Below are 22,386 nucleotides of genomic sequence, written 5' to 3'. Positions count from 1 at the left end.
TGACCGGGTGTCCTTCCCTACCCTTATGTCCCCCACGGGGGTGACTCCCACATCTCAGCCTCCCCCCCAGCTCCAGCCCCCCACCCAGGTGGACCCCCCCCCCCCCCTGCTGTGCGTGGGGTGACCCCCCCACTGTCCGTGGGGTGCTGGTGTGAGTGACACCGGGGTGGTGACGTGGGTGGCCCCGGGCATGTGGGTGTGGGTTACCCATTAACCAGTGGCGCGGACATAAAGGGACCCCCCCCGCCCCGTGTCCCCGTCGCTGACCCCCCTGCAGCCATGGGGCCTCGGGTGCTGCCCCTCATCCTCCTGCTGCTGCACGCGGCCCCCGCCCCCGCACAGATGTGAGTCACCCCCTCCCCACCCATGGGACCCCCCCCACAATCCCTCCCCCTCCAGGATTCCCCCTGCACCCATGGGACACCCCCTCCCATTAGGAACCCATTTTCTGGGGACCCCACCACCCATGGGACATGCCCACCCATGGGACCCCCACCCTGGGAACCTGCAAGACTGCCTCTCCCCCCCCCCCAGGGACCCCAATATCTGTCAGCCCCCCTGACGTAGATCCCCCCCACCCCAGATGGTACCCCTATAGTGGAGACCCCCATGGCAGAGACCCCCCAACCCACAGATCGGCCCCCCAGTGACCAGAACCCCCCTATCCCAAATGACACCCCCACGTACAGGATCCCCAGACCCACGACCCCCACCTCAAGTTGTAGGACCCCCCCTCTTCAGGACCCCCACCCCACATGGACCCCCACACACCTTTTTGGGACTCCCATGGGAGTGGATGCTGGAGGGCAATGGGGGGATTTGGGGGTGCGAGGGGGGAATTTGGGTGTGTAATGGGGGATATAGGGGTACAATGGGAGGATATAGGGGTGTGATGGGGGATTTGGGGGTGTAATGGGGGACTTGGGGGTGCCCCAGGCCCATGGGGCAGATCGGGGGGTCCCCAAGGTGCTAAGGGGGCACCGGTCAGGATCTCCCCAGGGAACTGGGTGCCATGGGGTCCCCAGGGTGGTTTCGGGGACGGAGCGGGGATGCTGTGCTGGGGCAGACTGGGAGAAGCTGGGGCTGTGCTGCAGCCCACCCCCCGTGACGGGTGATGTCCCCAAGGGTAACGATGGTGACACCGGCGGTGCTGCGGCTGGAGACGGACGAGCAGGTGGTGCTGGAGGCGCCGGGGCTGTCGGCGCCCACCGAGGCCACCATCCTGGTCCAGGACTTTCCCCAGAAGCGCCAGGTGCTCCACCAGGTCCGCAGGCAGCTAAACGCCACCCACGGCATGATGACCACTGCCACCATCAAGGTCTGTCACCGCTTGCGTGTCACTTCCCTGCCGGTCACGACCCCTCCTTGCTCAACCCCGGGGAGGGCTCAACCCTATACGAGACAGCAGAGAATCTCCGCAGGGCTGGTGGGGCCTGGGGGAGGATGGCTACCAAAGGGACCACAGGGACTATCACCCTGGGGTCCTTGGGGACGGTCACCTCAGGGTGCTTGAGGACTGCCATCTGGTGTCCCCATCCCCTGGGTGCCACCCGGTGTCCCCTGTCCCTGCAGGTGCTGGCCAAGCTGCTGCCGTCGGTGGTGGGGAAGCAGTACGTGACGGTGACGGCACGCGTGGGCCAGGTGACCGTGGAGAAGGTGCTGCTGGTGTCACTGCAGAGCGGCCACATCTTCCTGCAGACCGACAAGCCCATCTACACCCCTGGCTCCACCGGTCCGTCCCGGGGTGCTGGGTCCCATCATGGGGTCCTTAGGCGGCTGGGTACCCTACATGGCACCTTGGGGCGCTGGTGGGACCTCAGGGTGCTGGGCTTCAGCACCCATTTGGGGCCATTCTCTTTATGGCCCCTGTTGGGGTACAGGACCCATGTGGGGACCTCCCCATGATGTCCTTGCTGGGGTCCAGCATCCACGCGGGGACATTTCCAGAGGGCCCCAGCACCCATTCTGGGCCATCCCCAACACCCATTCATGGATGTCCCCACGATGTCCCCCTCACCCTGTCCCCTGTATCCTCCCCCAGTGCTCTGCCGTCTCTTTGCCCTGAACCACTTCATGGAGCCAGTGCTCAAGACGGTGATTGTGGAGATCAAGGTGGGTGGCTGCCGGTGACACGGGGACATGATGACACGGGGACATGATGACACGGGGACATGATGACACGGGGACACGGCCGCCCATCTCGCCATTCCCAACCACCGCATGTCCCCGCAGACGCCCGACAACGTCATCATCAAGCAAGTGCCGGTGTCCTCCCCCATGAAGAACGGGATCTTCTCCCTCAACCACAACCTGCCCGAGGTTGTCAGGTGTGTGCCCCTCTCCCGGAACGGCCCAGGCACATCCCTGGCCCTGTCCTTGTCCCCTCACCCTGTCCCAACCTCTTCCAGCCTGGGGACGTGGACCATCATGGCCAAATTCGAGGACTCACAGGAACAGGTCTTCAGCACCCAATTCGAAGTCAAGGAGTACGGTACGGTGGGGTAGGGGGGCTCCAGATGTGGGGCTCCATTGGGTGTCACCCCCCATCCCAATCCCCTCGGTCCCTCGTGCCCCAGTGGACACCGGGTGTCCCTTCCGCAGTGCTGCCGAGCTTTGAGGTGACCCTGGAGCCCGAGGAGAAGTTCCTCTACATCGACAGGAAGGAGAATTTCCGGGTGTCCATCACAGCCAAGTGTGTGTGTGGGGGGGACACCCCAAAACGATGTGGAGACATCGGGTGGCAGTGATGAGGACGGATGGTGACGGGGATGTGGGGTGATGGTGACAGAGGTGACTTTTCCCCAGATACCTGTATGGGAAGCGCCTGACGGGGACAGCCTTCGTCCTCTTTGGCGTTATGGTGGATGACGAGAAGAAGAGCATCCCCCAGTCCCTGCAGCGCATCCAGGTGGCCCTGTCCCCATCCCTGCCCCCTGTCACCATTCCAGTCCCCTGCTGAGCTGCGTGTCCCTCATCCTTGTCCCCTGTTGAGCTCTGCCACCCCCTGTCCCCAATCCCTGTCCCTGTCCCCATCCTTGTCCCCACAAAGGCATGCTGTCATTGTCCCCAACCCTGTCCCTGTCCCCTCTACCCACTGAGCCCCTCTCCCTGTTCCTGTCGCTGTGCTGTCTCCCTGTCCCTACCCCTGCTGTCCCCATCCCTGTGCCGCATCCCCATCCCTGTCTCTGCTGAACCCCCTGTCCCCATCCCACCCCGTCCCGATCCCCGTGGCTGTCCCCTGTCTCCAAGTCCATCCATGTCCCCATCCTGGTCCCCGTGGCTGTCCCCTGTCCCACTGACCCCATGCTGCAGGTGATTGATGGGGACGGGGAGGCTTCGCTCTCCATGGACATGCTGCGGCAGCGATTCGTCAACATCCAGGAGCTGGTGGGACACTCGCTCTACGTCACTGTCACTGTCCTCACCGAGTCGGGTATGCAGGGGGGACGTGTGGGGACAGCTGGCACATGTCGGGCTACATCCTGGATGTGTCTGTCACTGTCCTCAGTGACTTGGATAGGTCTGGGGACATGTGGGGACCTATGAGGACATGGGGGGTCATAGGTGGATGGGGCCAGTAGGGACATGGTGTTGGGGACAGAAAGGACAAGGATGCGTGGGGACAGGAGCACGTGGGGCTGGGGACAGCGAGGATGGGGACACATGGGGTTGGGGACAGCAGGGATGAGGACAGGCAGAGATGGGGACAGTGCGGATGGGAACAACCAGGGCTATCCGACGTCGGACAGGGCTGTCCCCTGTGGGACGAGGAGCCCTGGCCTGGCACCAGGTGACATTGCCATCCCCATGGCCACCGCAGGCAGTGACATGGTGGAGGCGCAGCGCACTGGTATCCACATCGTGACGTCCCCGTACACCATCCACTTCACACACACACCCAAGTACTTCAAGCCGGGGATGCCCTTCGACCTGACGGTAATGGCACCTGGGGACAGGGACAGGGACGATGGTGGTGTCAGCCCAGGACCCCAGTGGCACCAGGGTCTTCTGCATGGGGATGGGGAAAGGGGAAGCCCAGGGGTCTGTGGGTGAGGGGACCTGGGTCTGTCCCTATGTCATGTCCCTGCACCATCTGGATGGCACCTGGGGGTTGGGGGTCTGTCTCTGTGCCATACTGTGTCCCCGTGTCACTTCCCTGTGCTGCGCCCCCCCACTGAGTTGTGTCCCTGTGCCATGTCCCCTTTGTGTCCCCGTGCTGTGTCCCATGCCATACTGCATCCTCCACAGGTCTATGTCACCAATCCTGACAACTCCCCAGCTCCGCGTGTCCGTGTCAAGGCCCAAAACTTCCAGGGCCTCGTCTCCACCCAGCGTGATGGCACCGCCAAGCTGGTCCTCAACATGCCAGCCAACAAGGACTCTGTCACCATCACCGTGAGTGGGGACGGGGACAAGGACCTTGGGGCTGGGATGGCTGGGTACACGATTGGGGACTGGGTTCACTGAGACAACTGAGGTGGCCAAGATGTCCAGGGTGACAAAGGACCGTGAGCAGCATGGTCACCATTGACCAGGGTCCAGGACAGTAGTGTTGGGGGACCAGGATGGAGTAGACATCCATGGTGGGGCCACGCGTCAGAACTACTCCAGGTACCATTGACAAAGGACCAAGATTGCCATAGTTGGGGGGACATGCATGGCAGAGATGACTACGGTGGTCAAAATGTCCAGAACGACTGAAGACCAGGGAATGGTGTTCTTGGTCACCACTGACCAAGGAACAGGATGGCTGGTGTCAGGGGGACTGTGATGGCTGGGGCAATTGGGTTGACCAAGTCCTCCAGGGTGACCCAGGGCCAGAATGGTCAGAGACCAGCATGGCAAAGCCACCCAAGGGGACCAAAAAACAAGATAGCCAGCATCAAGGGAATCAGGGTGTCCGAAACATCCGGGGTGGCTGAGATGACCAGGAAAGCCAAGGACCAGAGCAGTGAGGTCAAGGGGAACAGAATGGCCAAGACCTCCATGGTGGCCGAGTCATCCATGGAGGCCAAGACCTCCGTGATGGCCAAGTCGTCTGTGGCGGCCAAGATTTCTATGGTGGTTGAGACCTCCATGGTGACCCCTGCCCAGGTTCCTGCCTCTCCCTGTTGACCAAGTGCTGCCGTGTCCTCCATGCTGCAGGTCACTACAGACCAGACAGACCTGCTGCCTGACCGCCAGGCCTCGCGGGAGATGACTGCCAAGGCATACAAGAGCCAAGGTGGCTCCGGCAACTTCCTCCACCTAGCTGTAGGGTCCAGCGAGGTGCAGCCTGGTGACAACCTCCCCGTGAATTTCCACCTCAAGAGCAACAGTGATGCCGTCCGCAAATCCGTTTCCTACTTCACCTACCTGGTGAGCACAGCTGGCTTCTGCCACCCATCCGACCCCATCCCAGGGCTCTGGGTGTCTGGGCATCCACCCACACTGCCTTTTCTTGCCCACCACAGATCCTGAACAAGGGGCACATTGTCCACGTGGGGAGGCAGCCACGTGAAGGTGACCAAAGCCTGGTCACCATGTCACTGCCGGTGACGGCCAACCTCATCCCTTCCTTCCGCATTGTGGCCTACTACTTCGTGATGCCAAACGAGATCGTTGCTGACTCCGTCTGGGTTGACGTCAAGGACACCTGCATGGGCAGTGTGAGCATGTCTCCATCACCCCAGGGGTCGGGGGGGTTATGGGGGCACTGGTTGGCCTTTGGAAGGGGTTTAGGTGGCCCTTGAGAGGACTGGGTGGCCCATGATGGTTTTGGGTGGCATTAGGTGATTTGGATAGTCCATGGGGGGATCAGGTGGCCCATGAGGGTGTTGGCTGTTCTAGGGGGGCTTGAACGTCCTTGGGAATCTTGAGTGTCCTGTAAGGGCCTTGAACATCCCGTGGATGCCTTGGGCATCCCACGAATGCTTTAGGTGGTGGATGGGTGGCCTAGGTAGACCATTGGTGGTCCAGATGTCTCATGGCATGAGACACAGCCATCAACACCTTCTGGAGGACTCCAGCATCTTGTGGGGGCACCCATGGGGCAGCTCTTGGGGGTGTTGAAGGCTTTTTGGGTGCCCCATGACCTCAAACCTGCTGTGTCCCCCATAGCTGGTAGTGAAGGGAGCGACAGAAGCTGACAGCCGGGTGCACGAGCCTGGGACACCCATGCGGCTGCGCATCGAGGGTGACCATAAGGCCCATGTGGGGCTGGTGGCTGTGGACAAGGCCGTCTTCGTCCTCAGCAAGAAGAACAAGTTCACTCAGACCAAGGTGGGCGCTCTGGTTCCCCTCCCTACTGTCCCCACCATCCCCGGGTGACACCAGTCGCTGTTACGCTCGTCCCTTGTCGGCTACAGGTTTGGGACACGGTGGAGAAGAGTGACATTGGCTGCACCGCCGGCAGCGGGAGGGATCACATTGGTGTCTTCGCGGATGCTGGCCTCAGCCTGGCCTCCAACATAAATATCAACACGCCACAGAGATCTAGTAAGGGACACGCTGGGAATGGGGACAGCCTGGGGTGACACTCTGGGGATGGGGCACCCCAAGGTTGGGGGTATAACATCCTTAGCATTGGGTTGTGTCACCCTGGGGCTGGGGGAGGTGACAACTTGGGGATGGGGATGTAGCCCCTGGGGTTTGGGGCTGTGGCACCCTGGGGCCCTGACCCAAGTCACCTCTGTCCCCAGATGTCCAGTGTGAAAAGCCTGCGAAACGGAAGCGCCGCAGCCTGCAGCTCGTCGAGTACAAAGGCCAAAAGGGTAGGTGGCCCTGGGGACACCAGCTTGTCCCGTGTCCCTGGGGACACCAGACTGTCCCCTCACTGGGGATGCTGGAGTGTCCCATGTCCTGAGGGTGCCATCTGGGTGCTGGCAGCGGCCGAGTACACCGACAAGAATCTGCGCAAGTGCTGTGAGGATGGCATGAAGGAGAACCTCATGGGCTACAGCTGCGAGAAACGGGCCACCTACATCCTGGATGGCAACGCCTGTACCCAGGCCTTCCTCAACTGCTGCACCTACATCAAGGGCATCCGTGACCAGAAGCAGCGCGAGTCCTATCTTGAGCTGGCTCGAAGCAAGTGCTGGGCAATGGTGGGGTGGTGGCAAGGCACGATGGTTGGGCAAAGCTGGAGAAATGCTGGGGTGAAGACTGGGGTCTTCAGGCATCACTGAAACTTGGGCAAGGGTTGGGCAGAGGTTGGGCAGAGTTTGGGCGATGCTTGGGCAAGGGTTGGGCGATACAAGGATGGTGCTTGAATGATGCTGGGGGTGATGCCACCCCAACCCAGGGCTGGGACCCCACAGCCATGGTTGAGAGGGCTGCTGCTATCCCCAGGCGAGATGGACGGTGGCTTCCTGGACGATGAAGACATCACCTCACGGAGCCTCTTCCCAGAGAGCTGGCTGTGGCAGGTGGAGGAGCTGACAGAGCCGCCCAATGAACTGGGGTGAGCCCCACTACCTCGCCCCAGTACTGTTGCCACCCCGGCCTGGCTTGGGGCCATCACCACCCCGTGTCTCAACCTGGTGATTCATTACCTCCGCTCCATTTACCTCTGAACCCCCATTTGCCCAGCTTTGGGACCAGATGTGACCCCCTCATTCTAGACTGGGGCCCCATATGCCCCCCTCCCACTGCTTTGGGACCAACTATGACCCCTCGATCCAGCTCATAGTCCACCTGCACCCCACCCATCCAGCTCAGTAGTCACCTACAACCCCCTGGTCCAGCTTGGTGGCTTCTTACACTCCTCTGGCCCGGCTTGGGGCTAGCTATGACCCCCCCTTGGTGGTTTACATCCCCTCCAGCATCTCCACGAAAACACTGCCTGTATACCTAAAGGACTCCATCACCACCTGGGAGGTCCTGGCTGTCAGCCTCTCTAAGAAAAAGGGTACGTGGAGGGATTTCAGAGGACCCAAGGGGTTCCCCAAACCTTGGGGGTGGTCTCTGGGACTTGAGGAGTCCCCAAAACCTGGAGGGGTTACTTGGGCTTTACGGGGGATGGGGGGGCGGGCGGGGTGTCCTCCAAAGTCATGGAGGGATGTGTAACTCTGGAGAGAGTTCCAAACTCTGGGGAGATCCATGAGACTTGAGGGGTCCCTCACACCTGAAGGGAACTCTATGAGACTTGAGAGATGTCCCAAAGCCGTGGGGATGTCCCTGGGACACAAAGGGCCAAGCGAGCTCATGAGCTTGAACCCCACATCCCCGGGGACCGCTGTGCAGGGCTGTGCGTTGCTGACCCCTATGAGATCACGGTGATGAAGGAGTTCTTCATCGACCTGCGCCTACCCTACTCGGTGGTAAGGAATGAGCAGGTGGAGATCCGTGCCATACTCTACAACTACTGGAAGAACAAGATCAAGGTTGGTGGGTGGCCCACCCCTGGGCTTTTGGGGAGGGTCTGTGGCCACCAGAACCTCATGGACAACATCCTTCTGTGCCTGCAGGTGCGCGTGGAGCTAATGTACAACCCAGCCCTGTGCAGCGCCTCCACCTCCAAAGCTCGCTACCAGCAGATCTTTGAGCTGGAAGCCCAGTCGTCGCGTGCTGTGCCCTTCGTCATTGTGCCCTTGCATCTGGGACAGCACGAAGTCGAGGTGAAGGCAGCTGTCTGGGGCAGTTTTGTGTCTGATGGTGTCAAGAAGAAGCTCAAAGTCGTGGTGAGTGGGTCATTGCTACTCATGCTACCTCTACCGTGAGGTGCCACCTTGGTCTGTGAGAGGTCCCCAGGTCTTTCTGGCCCTCTTGATATCCCCGTGGCATCCCCATCTACACTTCATCCTGGTGTTGGTACCCAGGGATGAAGGATTCCCCATTGAGGATGCCCAAGGGTGGTCTCCTGGGGTCTCTCCCAGTTTGTCCCATGACCTTTATGTGCCGGTTTACACTGGAACACCTTTCCTCACCAACCTGGGGAGGCTGGGAATGGGTAGCTCAAAATCAGCACAGCCTTGAGCATTGGCCTCTCACCTCTGCAGCCTGAAGGGATGAGGCTGGAGAAGACAGTGCAGATAGTTGAGCTGGACCCAAAGACGAGAGGACACAGTGAGTGGCCCCTGGCCGGTCTTGGGGACGTCTAATCCCCATTGGGACACTGAGTGGGGGACAAGGGAAACTGGGAAATCCCGCTGTGTGTTTGGGGCATGATGGATGTACCACCAAGAGCAGGACTTGAGCATCTTGGGGGACAAGGAACATTCTGCTATGGAGCCGGGGAATCCTGGGGGACAAGGGATGCCCCACTATTGGGCTGGGCTATCCTAGGGGACCAGGGACATCCAACTGTGGAGCAGAGGCATCTCGAGGGAGGAAGGACACCCTGGTACGGATCTGGAGCAGGGCCGGGTCACCTCAGGGAAGGGGGAGATGAAGGGTTTGGTGCCACCCACCTCCATCCTGGCCTCCCTGCCCTGCAGATGGTGTCCAAGAAGTGAAGGTGACGGCAGCAAATCTCTCCGACATCGTCCCCAACACTGAGTCAGAGACAAAAGTCAGCATCCAAGGTGACAGCAGGGGAGAGGGAACGCATAGGGGTGGGCTGGGAGGGGACAGGACGCTCCTGGCCTGACACCTTTCCTTGCCCTGGTCCAGGCAACCCCGTGTCCATCATGGTGGAGAAAGCCATTGACGGGGAGAAGCTGAAGCACCTCATTGTGACCCCGTCGGGCTGCGGGGAACAGAACATGATTGGGATGACTCCCACCGTCATTGCTGTCCACTACCTGGACATCACGAACCAGTGGGAGAGCTTTGGCGTTGACCGCCGCGCCGAGTCCATCGCCTTGATTAGAAAGGGTAGGAGCATCCCCAAGGGGATAAGAGCATTCCGTCAGTCTCCTCCTTTGGGGTGCAAAATGTCACCATCACCCAAGGCGATAAAGCAACTTGCATCTTTGGAGAGGGCATGGCTTGAGTGCTACCAGTTTGGGGATTTCTAGAGCTACTGGTTTGCACTGGGATGTGCACCAGAGGGGAGGCTGGTGGTCTGAAGCCACCCCCAGGTGTTCCTTGCATTGGCCAACTGCCATCTCCTCACCAGGTTACACCCAACAACTCGCTTTCCGGAAACAAGACAGCTCCTATGCTGCCTTCAACAACCGCCCATCCAGCACCTGGTGAGGGTCCCATTTCCAGCTCATCCCTGGGGGGTCCAGGTGACGGGGCTGGACGTGACACTGAGGTCCCCCTGTCCCCAGGTTGACAGCCTATGTGGCCAAGGTCTTTGCCATGGCCATCAAGATAGTGGACATCGAGCCAGAGGTGGTTTGTGGGGCTGTCAAATGGCTCATCCTGGAGAAGCAGAAGCCGGATGGGATCTTCCAAGAAGATGCTCCTGTCATCCATAAGGAGATGGTGGTATGGTGGGACCCAAGGCCTACTCATGGCCAAACCCTTTGGCTCGAGGATGGGCTTTTGGGATGAGCTGTGGGGGGAAAAAACTGCACCGGGCAACAGGAACGAGAGTTGTGAGGACATAGATCTGAGGAATTTTCCCACATATCATGACGCAGGGAGGCTACGAGGGTGCCGAGCCGGAGGTGTCACTGACAGCATTTGTTCTCATCGCGCTGCAGGAAGCCCGGCAGATCTGCAAGGACCACGTCAAAGTGAGTAGCCCAGTGTGGGGAGAGGGGAGACAGCAGGCACCCGTCACACAGAAGGGCAGTGCTTCGAGGCGAGGTGCCCAATCCTTATAGCAGCCACCTGAGAATCAAAACTGCCATCCTTTCTGCTCAGAGCTTGGACGGGAGCATCAACAAAGCCTCCGAATACCTTGCCCGGAGGTACCAATCGCTGGCCCGACCCTACACGGTGGCCCTGACCTCCTACGCCCTAGCCCTGACAGGGAAACTCAACAACGAGAAAGTTCTCATGAAGTGCTCCAAAGGTGATGTCCCACCGGGAGACACACCCAGGGTGGGTGGGGGGAGTTATGGGTCACCCGCTGGGTGCTGGGGTGGGATGGGGACGACAAGTTGCCACCAAGGGTGGGTTTTGAGGGCTCGGTGTCGCCCCAGGCGGCATCCGCTGGGCGGAACGCAACGCCCACACCTACAACATCGAGGGGACGTCCTATGCCCTGCTGGCCCTGCTGTACATGGAGAAGACGGAGCTGACAGGACCGGTGGTCCAGTGGCTGTCCCAGCAGAACTACTTTGGTGGTGGCTACGGATCCACGCAGGTGGGCTACGGACATCCCCGGCACTCTTGGGTGCTGCTCTGGCCCCCACAGCCATGGGGGAGTGGAGGTTGGTGGGGGGAAGAGGAGGGGTTGATGGCTTTATTGGGGAGCTGGGGAGTCACTGGGGACCCCCAGGAACATGGGGTTCCCCTGGGGACCCCTCTGGACCCTGGGGGTCTCCCGGGGACATGTCCTGTCTCTCAGGGTCCACCTCTGGTCTTTAGGACCCTCCGAGAGTCTTCAAGTGACACGAGGTGGCTCCAGAACTTGGGGTGACCTCGGGTTCGAGGCCATCCAGGTGGCTCTGGGGATGCCCCAGCCGGTGTCCCCAAGCCATGGTGACACGGGTGGTGTTCCCGCAGGCCACCATCATGGTGTTCCAGGCGCTGGCCCAGTACCAGGTGTCGATGCCACGGCAGCTTAAGCTCAACCTCGACGTGTCGGTGCTGCTGCCGCGCCGCGCCAACGCTATCACCTACCGCATTGAGAACAGCAACGCCCTGGTGGCACGCTCTGCCGAGGTACCAGCACCCTGTTCACCCGTGTCACTGGTGGCTGCCACCAGGACAGCGGGGGGGTGGCACTTTGTGGTGCCTCGGTGACACCGCGTGCCCTGCCGGTGCTGTCCCCTTTGTGTCCTGGGATGTCCCCATCCCCTTCAGGTCCCTCCGTGTCCTCTGACTTCCTTGTCCCCTCTGAGTCCTTCTGTGTCCTGGAATGTCCCCGTACCCTCCAGGGATGTCCCTATGACCTTCGTGTCTTGCAGTAGCCCTGTCCCATGCATGCCCCTCCATGTCCTGGGATGCTCTTGTCCCCTCCATGTCCCGGTGTCCGTCCATAGTCCAGGATGCCACATCCCCTCCACATCCCTCCCAGAGTATGTCGCTGTCCCTCCCCAACGTCCTCTGTCCCTCTCCAATGTCCCCTGTCCCCCCTCACTGTCCCCTGTCCCCACAGACCAAGCTGAATGAGGACTTCACGGTGAAAGCTGAGGGCACGGGCAAGGGGACGATGACGGTGGTGACTGTCTACAACGCCAAGGTCCCCGAGAAGGACAACAAGTGTGACAACTTTGACCTGCGGGTGGACGTGGAGGACGTGAAGATGGGTGAGTCCCCAAGTGTCCCCCATGTGTCCTCTTCTTGTTCCCACCATGTCCCACTGGGTGCTTCCCACGTCTCCTCCATGTCCCATGTCCCTCCACGTCCCCTTCCATGTCTCTCATGTCAACCGTATTTCCATGTCCCCCTTCTATCCCTCTCCACATACCCCTGTCCCTCCAGACCCCCATGTCCCCTCCAGGTCCCCCTGGCTCCCTTCACCCCCTCCTTCCCCCCAGTCCCTCATTGATCCCTGTGCTCCCCCTGGCTTCCTCCCATGTTCCCCAAGCGTGGCAGCAGTGTCCTCGTGTCCCCTCACAGGCAAGGAGCCGGAGGGCATCATCCGCTCTGTCAAGATCACCATCTGCACCAGGTGGGACACGATGGAGACATCAGAGACATTGGGGACATCAGAGATGTTGGGGACAGTAGGGACATCAGAGACAGGGAGGGGAATGGGGCTGCTGGGAACAGGGACACCAGGAATGAGGATGGGGACACTGGGATGGGGACACTGAGGACAAACAGGGCTAAGCCCCTCCTTGTCCCACAGGGATCCCTGGGAATGGGGACACTGGGGGGTGGGGGGTGGGGGGGAATGAGGGAACTGAGCATATTGGGGACAGGGAGGTGGTCTCATCCCGGTCCCCTGCAGGTACCTGGACAATGTGGATGCCACCATGTCCATCATTGATGTCTCCATGCTCACGGGCTTCTCCCCGGACATCCAGGACCTGAACAGAGTGAGTGCAAGGACATGGGGACACGTGTGGGGACACTCGGGGGACACGGGGCCTTGCATCTTCATGTCCTCATGTCCCAGTGTGTGCCCCTGTGTCCCCCATGTCCTTGTGTTCCCACATCCCTGTGTGTGACCGTCTCCCGAAATCCCCTTGCATCCCTGCAAGTCCCCTGCATCCTGGCATAGCCAGGTCCCACCATGTGTCACCGCATCCCCATGTCCCTCTGTGCCCATGAGTCCTTCTGTGTCATGGTGTGGCTGCGTGTTCTCACGTGTCCCTTCATGTCCTGCGTGCCTGCTGTCACCGTGTCCCCGTCCCCAGCTCTCGGAGAGTGTGGAAAGGTACATTTCCAAGTTCGAGATCAACCAAGTACTGTCGGACCGCAGCAACCTCGTCATCTACCTCGACAAGGTGGGGACATGGGGGGACATGGGGATGGGGACAAGATGAAGATGAGAATGGGGACAGGATGAGGATGGGGATGTGATAGGGCAGGGGTGGCACAGGATGGGGATGAGGATGAGGTGGGACGATATGGGGATGGGGACAGGGACGAGGATGGGATAGCATGGAGATGGGGACAGTGGAGGGACGGGGACAAGGAAGGGCACAGGTTGGAGTTGGGGACACGGGCAGGGACAGGAAGGGGACAGGGATGGGGATGAAGCTGGGGACACAGATGGGGACAGGACACAGGTAGGGGCAGGAACAGGGACGGGTCTCACAGTGACAAGACAGGGACCTGGATGGACATGGGGACGGGGACAGGGCCAGGCTGGGGTCTGGGGTGCTGCCTCCCCGCCTGGCTGACTGCTGTCCCTGTCCTCGTGCCCCCCCAGGTGTCCCACCAGGCCGAGGAGTGCATTGCCTTCAGGGCCCACCAGCAGTTCCAGGTGGGCCTGATCCAGCCCGCGTCCGTCACAGTCTACAGCTACTACAAGATCGGTGCGCCCCCGTGTCCCCTTGTGTCACCTTGTGTCCCCTTATGTCATCACTGGGTCCCCTCTGGCTCCATACTCCCCTCTGTGACCCCACTACCACCCACAAGGCCCCCTGTGTGTCCCCTCTCCTCCACATCCCCTCTGTCCCCTCCCGTCCATTTGTCCCATCACGTCCCTGCTGATTGTCCCCCATGCACGTGTCCCCAGGTCCCCCTATGTTCCCGCTGACCCTCTCCCTCCATGTCCCCATGTCTGCCCTGACCCTTTTCCCTTGTGTTCTCCTTCCGTGTCCCCTCATGTCCCCACAGATGACCGCTGCACCCGTTTCTACCACCCGGACAAGGATGGTGGGCAACTGAAGAAGATCTGCTATGGGGACGTGTGCCGCTGCGCTGAAGGTGACACAGGGACATGGGGGCAGAGACTGGGTCACACCCCCACCATGATGGGGGCACGGCATTGCTGCGATGGGATGTGCCATCGCTGCAGTGGGACACGTCATGGCCGTGATGGGACATGTCATGGCCATGAAGGGACACATCACTGCCCTGTCCCCATGTCCCTGCAGAAAACTGCTTTGTGCGGCAGCAGCAGGACAGCCCCATCACGGTCAACCAGCGCATTGAGCGTGCCTGCGAGCCGGGGGTTGACTACGGTGAGACACGAGGGACCTGGGGACGGGGGGACGTGGGGCACATGGGGTGAAACTGGGGAATTGTGGGGCACAAGGGGGGAACATAAGGGACATTGCGGGTATAGGAAGGGGGACTTGGGGTGACACGGAGAGTGCAGAGAGACAGGAGGGGATGGAGGGGACATGGAGGAACACAGGAGGAAAAAGAGGGGACACCAGAGTGAGACACAGAGGGACAGGAGGGGATGTGGAGGGACTTGGGGAGGAGAAGAGGGGACGGAGGGGCCTGCTGCCAGGGGGAGGGTGACGTGGTGGTGTCCCTGTCCCCAGTGTACAAGGTGAAGCTGGTGGAAATGGAGCAGACATCATCTCACGACAACTACATCATGACCATCCTCTCCGTCATCAAGATGGGTACGAGCACCCCAGGGCCCAGGGGACAAGGCCACCCTAAGGGACATGGCAGGGGACACCCAAGTGGCTGGGGCACAGCGGTGCTCATGTAGGGTGGTGTCACCCAAGGGTTCTTGGGGACACCTGTGAGGGTTGGTGGCACTCATGTGGGGTGGGGACACCCAAGGGTGCTGGAGACAGCTGGGGACACCCATGGCTGGTCACTGGGTTGGGGCCACCCACAGCTGATGAACTGGGTGATGCCACCTGGGGGCGGTGACAACAGTGGGGTGATGCCACCAAGGATGCCAATAGCCCCCTGTGGAAGGGAATTCCCCAATGGGGGACACATCAGAGCGGGTGTCCCTGGCGGGTCGGGGTGGGAGTGACATGTCACCTGCGTGTCACCCCTCCCTGGGACAGGCACTGATGAAGATCCGAGTGGAAGCAACCGGACCTTCGTGAGCCACCAGCAGTGCCGGGACGCTCTGAAGCTCCAGCCTGACCAGGACTATTTGGTCTGGGGGCTGGCCTCCGACCTGTGGGTCACCGGCACTCGGTAGGGACATGGGGACACGCGTGGGGACGGGGAACATGCATGGAGACAAGGGACATGGGGGTGAGCCCAGCCAGGACTGCAAGCTCTTGGTAGCCACCGAAGTGTGTGCTGCCAGTCCTGGGACACGCCTGGGGACATGGGGACACGTATGGGGACATGCAGGGGGAAACACACATGGGGACATGGGAACATAGGGCCATGGGGATGTGGGGACACAGGGACAGGGGGACAATGACACCCAGGCACCCCCTGCTGCACCCCGAGCTTCTCTGGTGTCTCATATGGGGTCGTGTACCCTATCGCACCCCTTCTACCTCATGATCCCTCTTGTCCTCCCGCTGTCCCCAGCTTTTCCTACCTCATCGGCAAGGACACGTGGCTGGAGACGTGGCCGTCGGAGGTGGCCTGCCAGGACCCTGAGCTGCAGCCTCTCTGCCAGGACTTCATTGAATTCTCCGAGGCCATGACCATATTCGGGTGCCCCTCCTGAGTGGGTGCTCCCCACCCATGGGTGCCCCCACCCTCCTGTCCCCTGTTACTCTCTTTTTTTTGAGGGGGGGAGTTAAAAATGTCCTTTCTCACAGCCCGGCTCTGGCGGTGTCATGGGGGACGTGGGAACGGCGTAAGGGACAATGGGAATGCCACAGAGGACAATGGGGTTGTGCGGATTTCATGGGTGTCATGGGGACATCACAGGGGACAGTGGGGTTGGGATGATTCCAGAGGGGATGACGGAGTCGTGGGGACACTGTGGGGTACATGGGGGTTCTCTAGAGCACAACAGGGTCACGGGGCCACCACAGGGAACATCCCAAAGGGGATGGCAGAGTCATGGGGCCATCATAGAGGACAGGGGGACTCCGTAGGGGATGGCACGCTCATGCAGACCCTGTAGGGGACGTGGGGAGCCCTTAGGGGTCATAGGAGCCACAGAGGGGTCTGGGAGAGGCCCTTGGGGATCAGCTCATGGCATTCAGTGCGCAGTGCTGCCCTGTCCTCAGCGCGCAGTGCTGCACGGTGCTCGGTGCACGGCCCTCGGTGCATGGTGCTGCACAGCACCGCACGGTGCTCAGCCCGTGCTGCACAGCCCCCAGTGCTGCACACCTCTCGGTGCACATCTTTGCATGCTGCTCAGTTCCTGGCGTTGCGTGGCGTCGCTGCACGCCTCTCACTGCCTGGCCTCAGCACCCAGCCGGGACACAGGTTGCTGCAGCCGCATGCTGGCGGTTTCCTGCTTTCCCAGCAAGGCCCCGCGCCGGCAGCACTTTCCGGTGGCTTTATCGGCGCCCGCAGCTGCTGCTGGAGCACACCCGTGCACACGCGTGGGGCGTGCATGTGGGTGCGTGCACAGGCAGGGTGCAATGCGTCGATGGCACGTATGCAAGCGTGGGTGCAACACATCCCTGTGGCTGCAAACAGGCGTGGGTGCGTGCACATAGGTAGGTGCATGCACGAGTGTGTGCAGGCGTGGTGCAAGCATGCACCAGTGTGTGCATGTTGCAGCTGGGCATTACCACAAGTTTATGCACTGGCACAAGCACGTGCGTGGGGCTCATGGTGCAAGCATGTACCGTGAGCATGTGACCATGTGTGCCATGGGGGCATGCATGGGGAAACACACATGGGGACATGGGAACATAGGGACATGGGATATGGGGACATGGGGGGACAACAGGGGATGGGGGACATGGGACTCCCCCCACCCTGGGGACACCCATGCCACTACACTACAGGGGGCACCAGCCTGGGGATGTGGGTGCCACCACCTGGGGGACGTGGGTGCCTGGGTGGCCCTATAGGTATGGGGGTGCTGGAAGGTTTGGGGGGTGTCAGCACCCAGGTGTATGGGTGCTGAAGGGGGGGGGGGGGGGGGGTGGATTCTCTGGTGGCTTGTATAGGGTTGTGCATGGGGTGTTGATGACCTGGACCCTTCAGACCCGGACCCTCACCCTCTTGGCTGCCTGGATCCATTTTTGGAAGCCTGCTGGGACCCCATTTATCACTTCTGACAGCCCTGGCACTCAGGACAGGAATAAAGTGTGGATTCTCAGGTGTCTCCTATAGGGTTGTGCACGCAGTGCTGATGCTCTGGGTGCACCCCAACCTGAGGGACCCCTTCAGGACCCCCCCCCCCCGACCCCTCCACCCTGATCCTAAAATAAAAGTGAGAAAAAAAATGTTGGGTGCCAGAATTCAATGGGGTGGAGAGGCAAACGTGGGGGTACAGGGGCAAACTGGGGAGGGGGGGGGTCTGGGGGGAATTCTGGAGCTATTTGCGCACTTGCACATGTGCATTTCCATTTGCACGCATGTGCACATGTGTCTGCATGGCTATTTGCACTTGCATTTGTGCACGGGGATGCATGTGCACTTGCAAACAGGCTCGCCTTGTACGTGCATGTGCATTTGCACACCTACTTGTGTGAGCACACGCGCAAAACTGCACATGCACGTAGGAGTCCAGGAATCCGCTCCCCCTCTAGGGGGGACTTCAGGGAATCTCCCTTTTTAGGGGGAAATTAAGCCACTTTGGAGCACCAGGAACCATAAATAAATTTACTTAATTAATAAATAAAGTGGCTTCGAGTACCAGACAATAACTTAAGGGGGGAGGCCCCCCCCCAGGCCAGCTGGGGGGGGGAGGGGGAGGCAGCAGGGACCCCCCATGCCTCTGGGCATTGGGGGGGGATCCACAGTCCCTGCTGTCCCCAAAATGGGAGTCTGTGAGGTCCCTCGATGTCCCCAAATGTCCAGCATGAGGGTCGGGCCTCCAAGGTTCCTTGATGTCCCCAAGGAGGGGGCTTCAGTACCCCAAATCTCCAGGCAGGGGGGCCTGCAAGGTCCCTTGGTGTCCCCCATGTCCAGGCACGAAGGTCTGCAAAGTCACTTGATGTCCCCAGATCTCCAAGCTGGGGATCTCCAGCACCAAATATTCAATGGGGGGGGGTCTGCAATGTCCCTTAATGTTCCAAATCTTCAAGGGTGGAGGTCTCCGATGTCCCCTGATGTCCCCCACCTCTGAGCAGGGGTGTCACCAGCCCCAAATCTCCAGGCATGGGGGTCAGCAATGTCCCTTGATGTCCCCAGATCTCCAGGCATGGAGGTCAGCAATGTCCCTCGACGTCCCCAAACCTTCAACCGGGGGGGTGACCGCCCCCAAACCCCTCCGGGCCCCCTTTCCGTGCCAGCAGGGGCCGCGTCCCAGCCGTCACCCCCCGGCGATGCGCAGCAGCCCCACGAAATTGCCCTCCCGCTGGTCCTGCGCCATCTGCCACTCGTCCCCGTTGATGTCCCCGACCAGCGCCACGTCGAGGACGTCGCCGGGCTGCAGCTGTCCCACGGCCTGAGCCAAACCCGAGCGGGCCGGGCCGGGTTCAGTGCCGCTGGGCAACGCCAGCGGCACGGAGAGCAGCGGGGGCGCTGAGCCGGCGCGGCGGAGCTGGAGGGTGACGTTGCCGGGGGGGCAATTTTCCGCCGTGCAGGCAAGGGCGAACTGGCCGTAGAGGAGATAGAGCCCCCCCGCCGCCACCCGCAGCCCCGCGGCCGTCGCCTCCACGTCGCTGCTGAGGAAGACTCCGCTGATGCCTTCCTCGTAGCGCCACATGGGTCTGGAGGACACCGCCAGCGAGCCTGGGGGGGACACAAAGGGGGGGGACGGGGGTTAATGGGGGGGGCCCGTGGGTGTTCATAGTAGGGAATGGGTGCCCCCGGTGGGAAATGGGGTGGCCTCAATGGGAAAACGGTGGCCCCGAGGAGAAACGGGGTTTGCCCGTTGGGACATGGGGTTGCCTGCTGGGAATGGGTTGCCCCCAGTGAGAGCTGGGCGGCCACGATGGGTGCTACAGCCCCTCCCTGGGTACCAGAAGTCGGGTGAGGGGGCTGCGGGGAGGTGGGACTGGATGGGGATTGGGGTGGCCCCTCGGGGATTGGGGTGGCCCCTCGGGGCAATGGAGCCCTGCAGGCACCCCCAGGGGATGACACCACGGAGACCACAGGGACAGAGGATGCTCCGTGACACCTTGGGGACAGGCTGTGACACCACGGGGACCACAGGGACGGAGGCTGCTCCGTGACGCCCTGGGCACCGCGGGGACAAGGGACGCTCCGTGACGCCCCGGCGCCCCACAAGGAGGGAAGATGCTCCGTGATGCCCCAGGGACCATGGAGACGGAGGGTGCTCCATGACACCCTGGGGACACTCCATGACGCCCCAGGGACCGCGGCCGCCCCATGCCACCCCCAGATGCTCCAGGCCCGGGACACCGTTTCCTTTCTGAGGTCGGAAGGGGGAACCCGCGCGGTGCTTTCGAGATGACGGGGCGAGCTGCCTGGGGAGGGGACCGCTGCGTCCCCGTGTCCCCCTGTCCCCCCCGTGTCCCCAGAGCACCCCACAGCCCCTCACCGTGGCCTCGGGACTTACCGGTGCTCAGCAGCAGGTGGGCGGCCGTTGCAACCTGCGTGGGAGGGGAAAGGGGGTGTCAGTGGGACCCAGATGTCCCCGGCCCGCGTCCCCCCCCCGTACACAAGCACCCCCCCACCGGTGAAGGGGAAGTTGGGATTTGGGGACTTTCCAGCACCCGAGGGTATTTGGGGTGGGGGGTGGGGGGTCCCAGGGGAGGGGACGACCCCCGGGTCGGGGGGAGATTGGTCCTTTTGGGATGGGGAAACTGAGGCGGGGGGATGGGGTTGAGGCCTGATGTCCGTCCGTCCGTCCGTCCATCCCCATCTTGCGGACGTGGACACCCCCTGGATCTCAGGGACACGCAGACAGACAGATGGACGGATGGACACCCGGAAGGAGGGGGGATGGATGGACAACCGGACAGACAGACGGATGGACAGACACCTGGAAGGAGGGGGGATGGATGGACAGACAGACATACGGATGGACACACACAAGGGACAGGCCCCAGGCAGACAGACGGATGCCCGGGATGCACGGCAGGACAGACGGACACCTGGGCCCCCAGAGGGACGGGCAGAGGGACAGCTGGGCAGGCGGGGGGACGGACAGACGGAAGACCGGGCGGGCACCTGGACAGACGGCTGGACAGACATCCAGACAGACAGACACCTGGGCGGATGGACAGGCAACCGGACATTTGGATGGATGGACACACGGACAGACGGATACCTCGGTGGATGGACAGGCAAGCAGACACCTGGACGGACAGACACACGGACAGACACACAGACAGATAGGCAACCGGACACCTGGACGAATGGACACACGGACAGACAGACACCTGGGTGGATGGACAGGCAACCGGACACCTGGACGCACAGACGGACACCTGGGTGGACAGACAGGCAACCGGACACTTGGACGGACAGACGGACACCTGGGTGGATGGACAGGCAACTGGGCACCCAGACAGACAGACACCCGGACAGATGGACACCCCATCGCCCAGCCAGATGGAAAACGGGACGGACAGACGGACGGACAAGCAGGCACTCGGATGGGCGGCCGGACAACCGGACACACCTGGCCAGGCTGACAAGAGACGGACGCCTGGACCGGGGGGGGGAGCGGCCGGCCGGACACACGGACAGCCGGCCAAGGGGACGGACACACGGACGGGCAAGGGGACAGACGGACAGACGCCCCCCTCCCGGTGCCCACCTGCGGGGGGGGGGGGCTCTCCCCCCGGAGCATCCCCAGCAGAGCGGCGGCGGCGGCGGCGGCCCCGAGAGCGGCGGCTCCGAGGGCGGCGAGGACCGGGAGGAGGCGGCGGCAGCACCGGCGGCGGCGGCGGCCCCGGGAGCACGGAGCCGCCCGGTCCCGGCAGCGGCAGCAGCGGGGGGGGGCCGCCGGCGGCGGGGGGGGGCTCTCGGGGTCGGCGGGCGGCGGCATCACGGCGGGGAGCCGGCTCCGGAGCCTCGCTTATAGCGGGACCGGGGTGGGGGGGGTGGGGGGACGGACCGGAGAGTGCCCCCCCCCCGCCCCGCCGCCCCCGGGGGTGGGGACAGACCGGCACCGGGGAGCCCCCGGGGGTGGGGAGAGACCGGGGAGGAACCGGAGGCATCGGGGGCGGGGGGAGCCCGGGAGCACCGTGGATGTAAAGGGGGGGGGGGGGGTAAGGGGGGGCGGCACTTCCTCCGAGGGTGTGTCCCGTCCGTCCCCCCCCCGGGGATTTCCTGCCCCCCCCCCCCCCGCCGTGACGGAGCACCGGAGTTTCCTACGGGGTCGGAATTTCTGCCCCCCGCCCTCCAAAAGCCTCTCCCGGCACTCCGAGGGGAACGGAAAGGGGAGTGGGGGGGGCAGATTCCCGGCTGCCCGGGAGGGGCACACGCATCCTCCCCCCCCCCCCCGCATATGAGACCCTACGTGAGACCCCCCCCTATGTAAGCCCCCCTATGAGACCCCCCCCATATGAGACCCCGTGGGAGACCTCTATATGAGCCCCCCCCCCCCCATGAGCCTCCCTATATGAGATCCCATAGGAGACCACCCTATGCGAGACCCCCCCCATGGGCCCCCCCCTCCATATGAGACCCTATGGGACCCCCCCCATGTAAGGCCACCCGTATGAAACCCCAAGGGAGACACCCCTCTGTGAGCCCCCTCCCCCCACGTACGACCCCGTATGAGACCCCCCCCATGATAACTCCCCCTGGAATAACCCTATATGAGACCACCCCCCATAGAATAACCCCCATATAAGACCCCCCCCCATAAGAGACCCCCATGGGAGACCCCCCCCATGAGACCCCCCCATGGGAGACCCCCCTCCCATATAAGACCCCATAGAAGACCCCATGAGAGGAGACCCCGCCCAGGTGATCCCCCCCCAATGACCCCCCCCCAGTGACCTCCCCCCAGTGACAACC

At 62.1% G+C, this 22,386-nt stretch overlaps 2 protein-coding genes across 2 annotated transcripts; one reads left to right on the top strand and one right to left on the bottom strand.

Moving 5' to 3' along the window:
- The first annotated feature begins 191 nt into the window (after positions 1-191).
- On the top strand, positions 192-16,135 carry C3 (complement C3). The gene is made up of 40 exons (XM_080571656.1): positions 192-344; positions 1,126-1,318; positions 1,573-1,732; positions 2,042-2,112; positions 2,233-2,327; positions 2,409-2,491; positions 2,602-2,692; positions 2,806-2,908; positions 3,313-3,433; positions 3,821-3,936; positions 4,249-4,395; positions 5,146-5,358; positions 5,454-5,648; positions 6,100-6,261; positions 6,348-6,477; positions 6,681-6,752; positions 6,868-7,068; positions 7,330-7,441; positions 7,803-7,888; positions 8,224-8,363; positions 8,448-8,660; positions 8,979-9,045; positions 9,417-9,503; positions 9,592-9,795; positions 10,040-10,115; positions 10,197-10,356; positions 10,512-10,607; positions 10,738-10,888; positions 11,019-11,182; positions 11,545-11,703; positions 12,140-12,290; positions 12,604-12,655; positions 12,938-13,025; positions 13,347-13,436; positions 13,865-13,970; positions 14,275-14,364; positions 14,535-14,621; positions 14,931-15,014; positions 15,417-15,552; positions 15,901-16,135. The coding sequence occupies exons 1-40, from the start codon at positions 280-282 to the stop codon at positions 16,040-16,042; spliced, it is 4,959 nt and encodes a 1,652-aa protein (XP_080427782.1). The 5' UTR covers positions 192-279; the 3' UTR covers positions 16,043-16,135.
- Positions 16,136-17,923: 1,788 nt separating this feature from the next.
- Positions 17,924-21,924, bottom strand: LOC308184529 (uncharacterized protein). Its single transcript, XM_080571673.1, has 3 exons — positions 21,179-21,924; positions 19,973-20,006; positions 17,924-19,182 (listed from the first exon to the last, which is right to left on the bottom strand). The coding sequence occupies exons 1-3, from the start codon at positions 21,407-21,409 to the stop codon at positions 18,761-18,763; spliced, it is 687 nt and encodes a 228-aa protein (XP_080427799.1). The 5' UTR covers positions 21,410-21,924; the 3' UTR covers positions 17,924-18,760.
- Between the last annotated feature and the right edge of the window lie 462 nt (positions 21,925-22,386).

The sequence above is a fragment of the Anser brachyrhynchus genome, assembly GCF_964034855.1.
Source record: "Anser brachyrhynchus genome assembly, chromosome: 35".
Taxonomy (NCBI): Eukaryota; Metazoa; Chordata; class Aves; order Anseriformes; family Anatidae; genus Anser; species Anser brachyrhynchus.
This window is presented reverse-complemented; position numbering and strand designations above follow the sequence as displayed.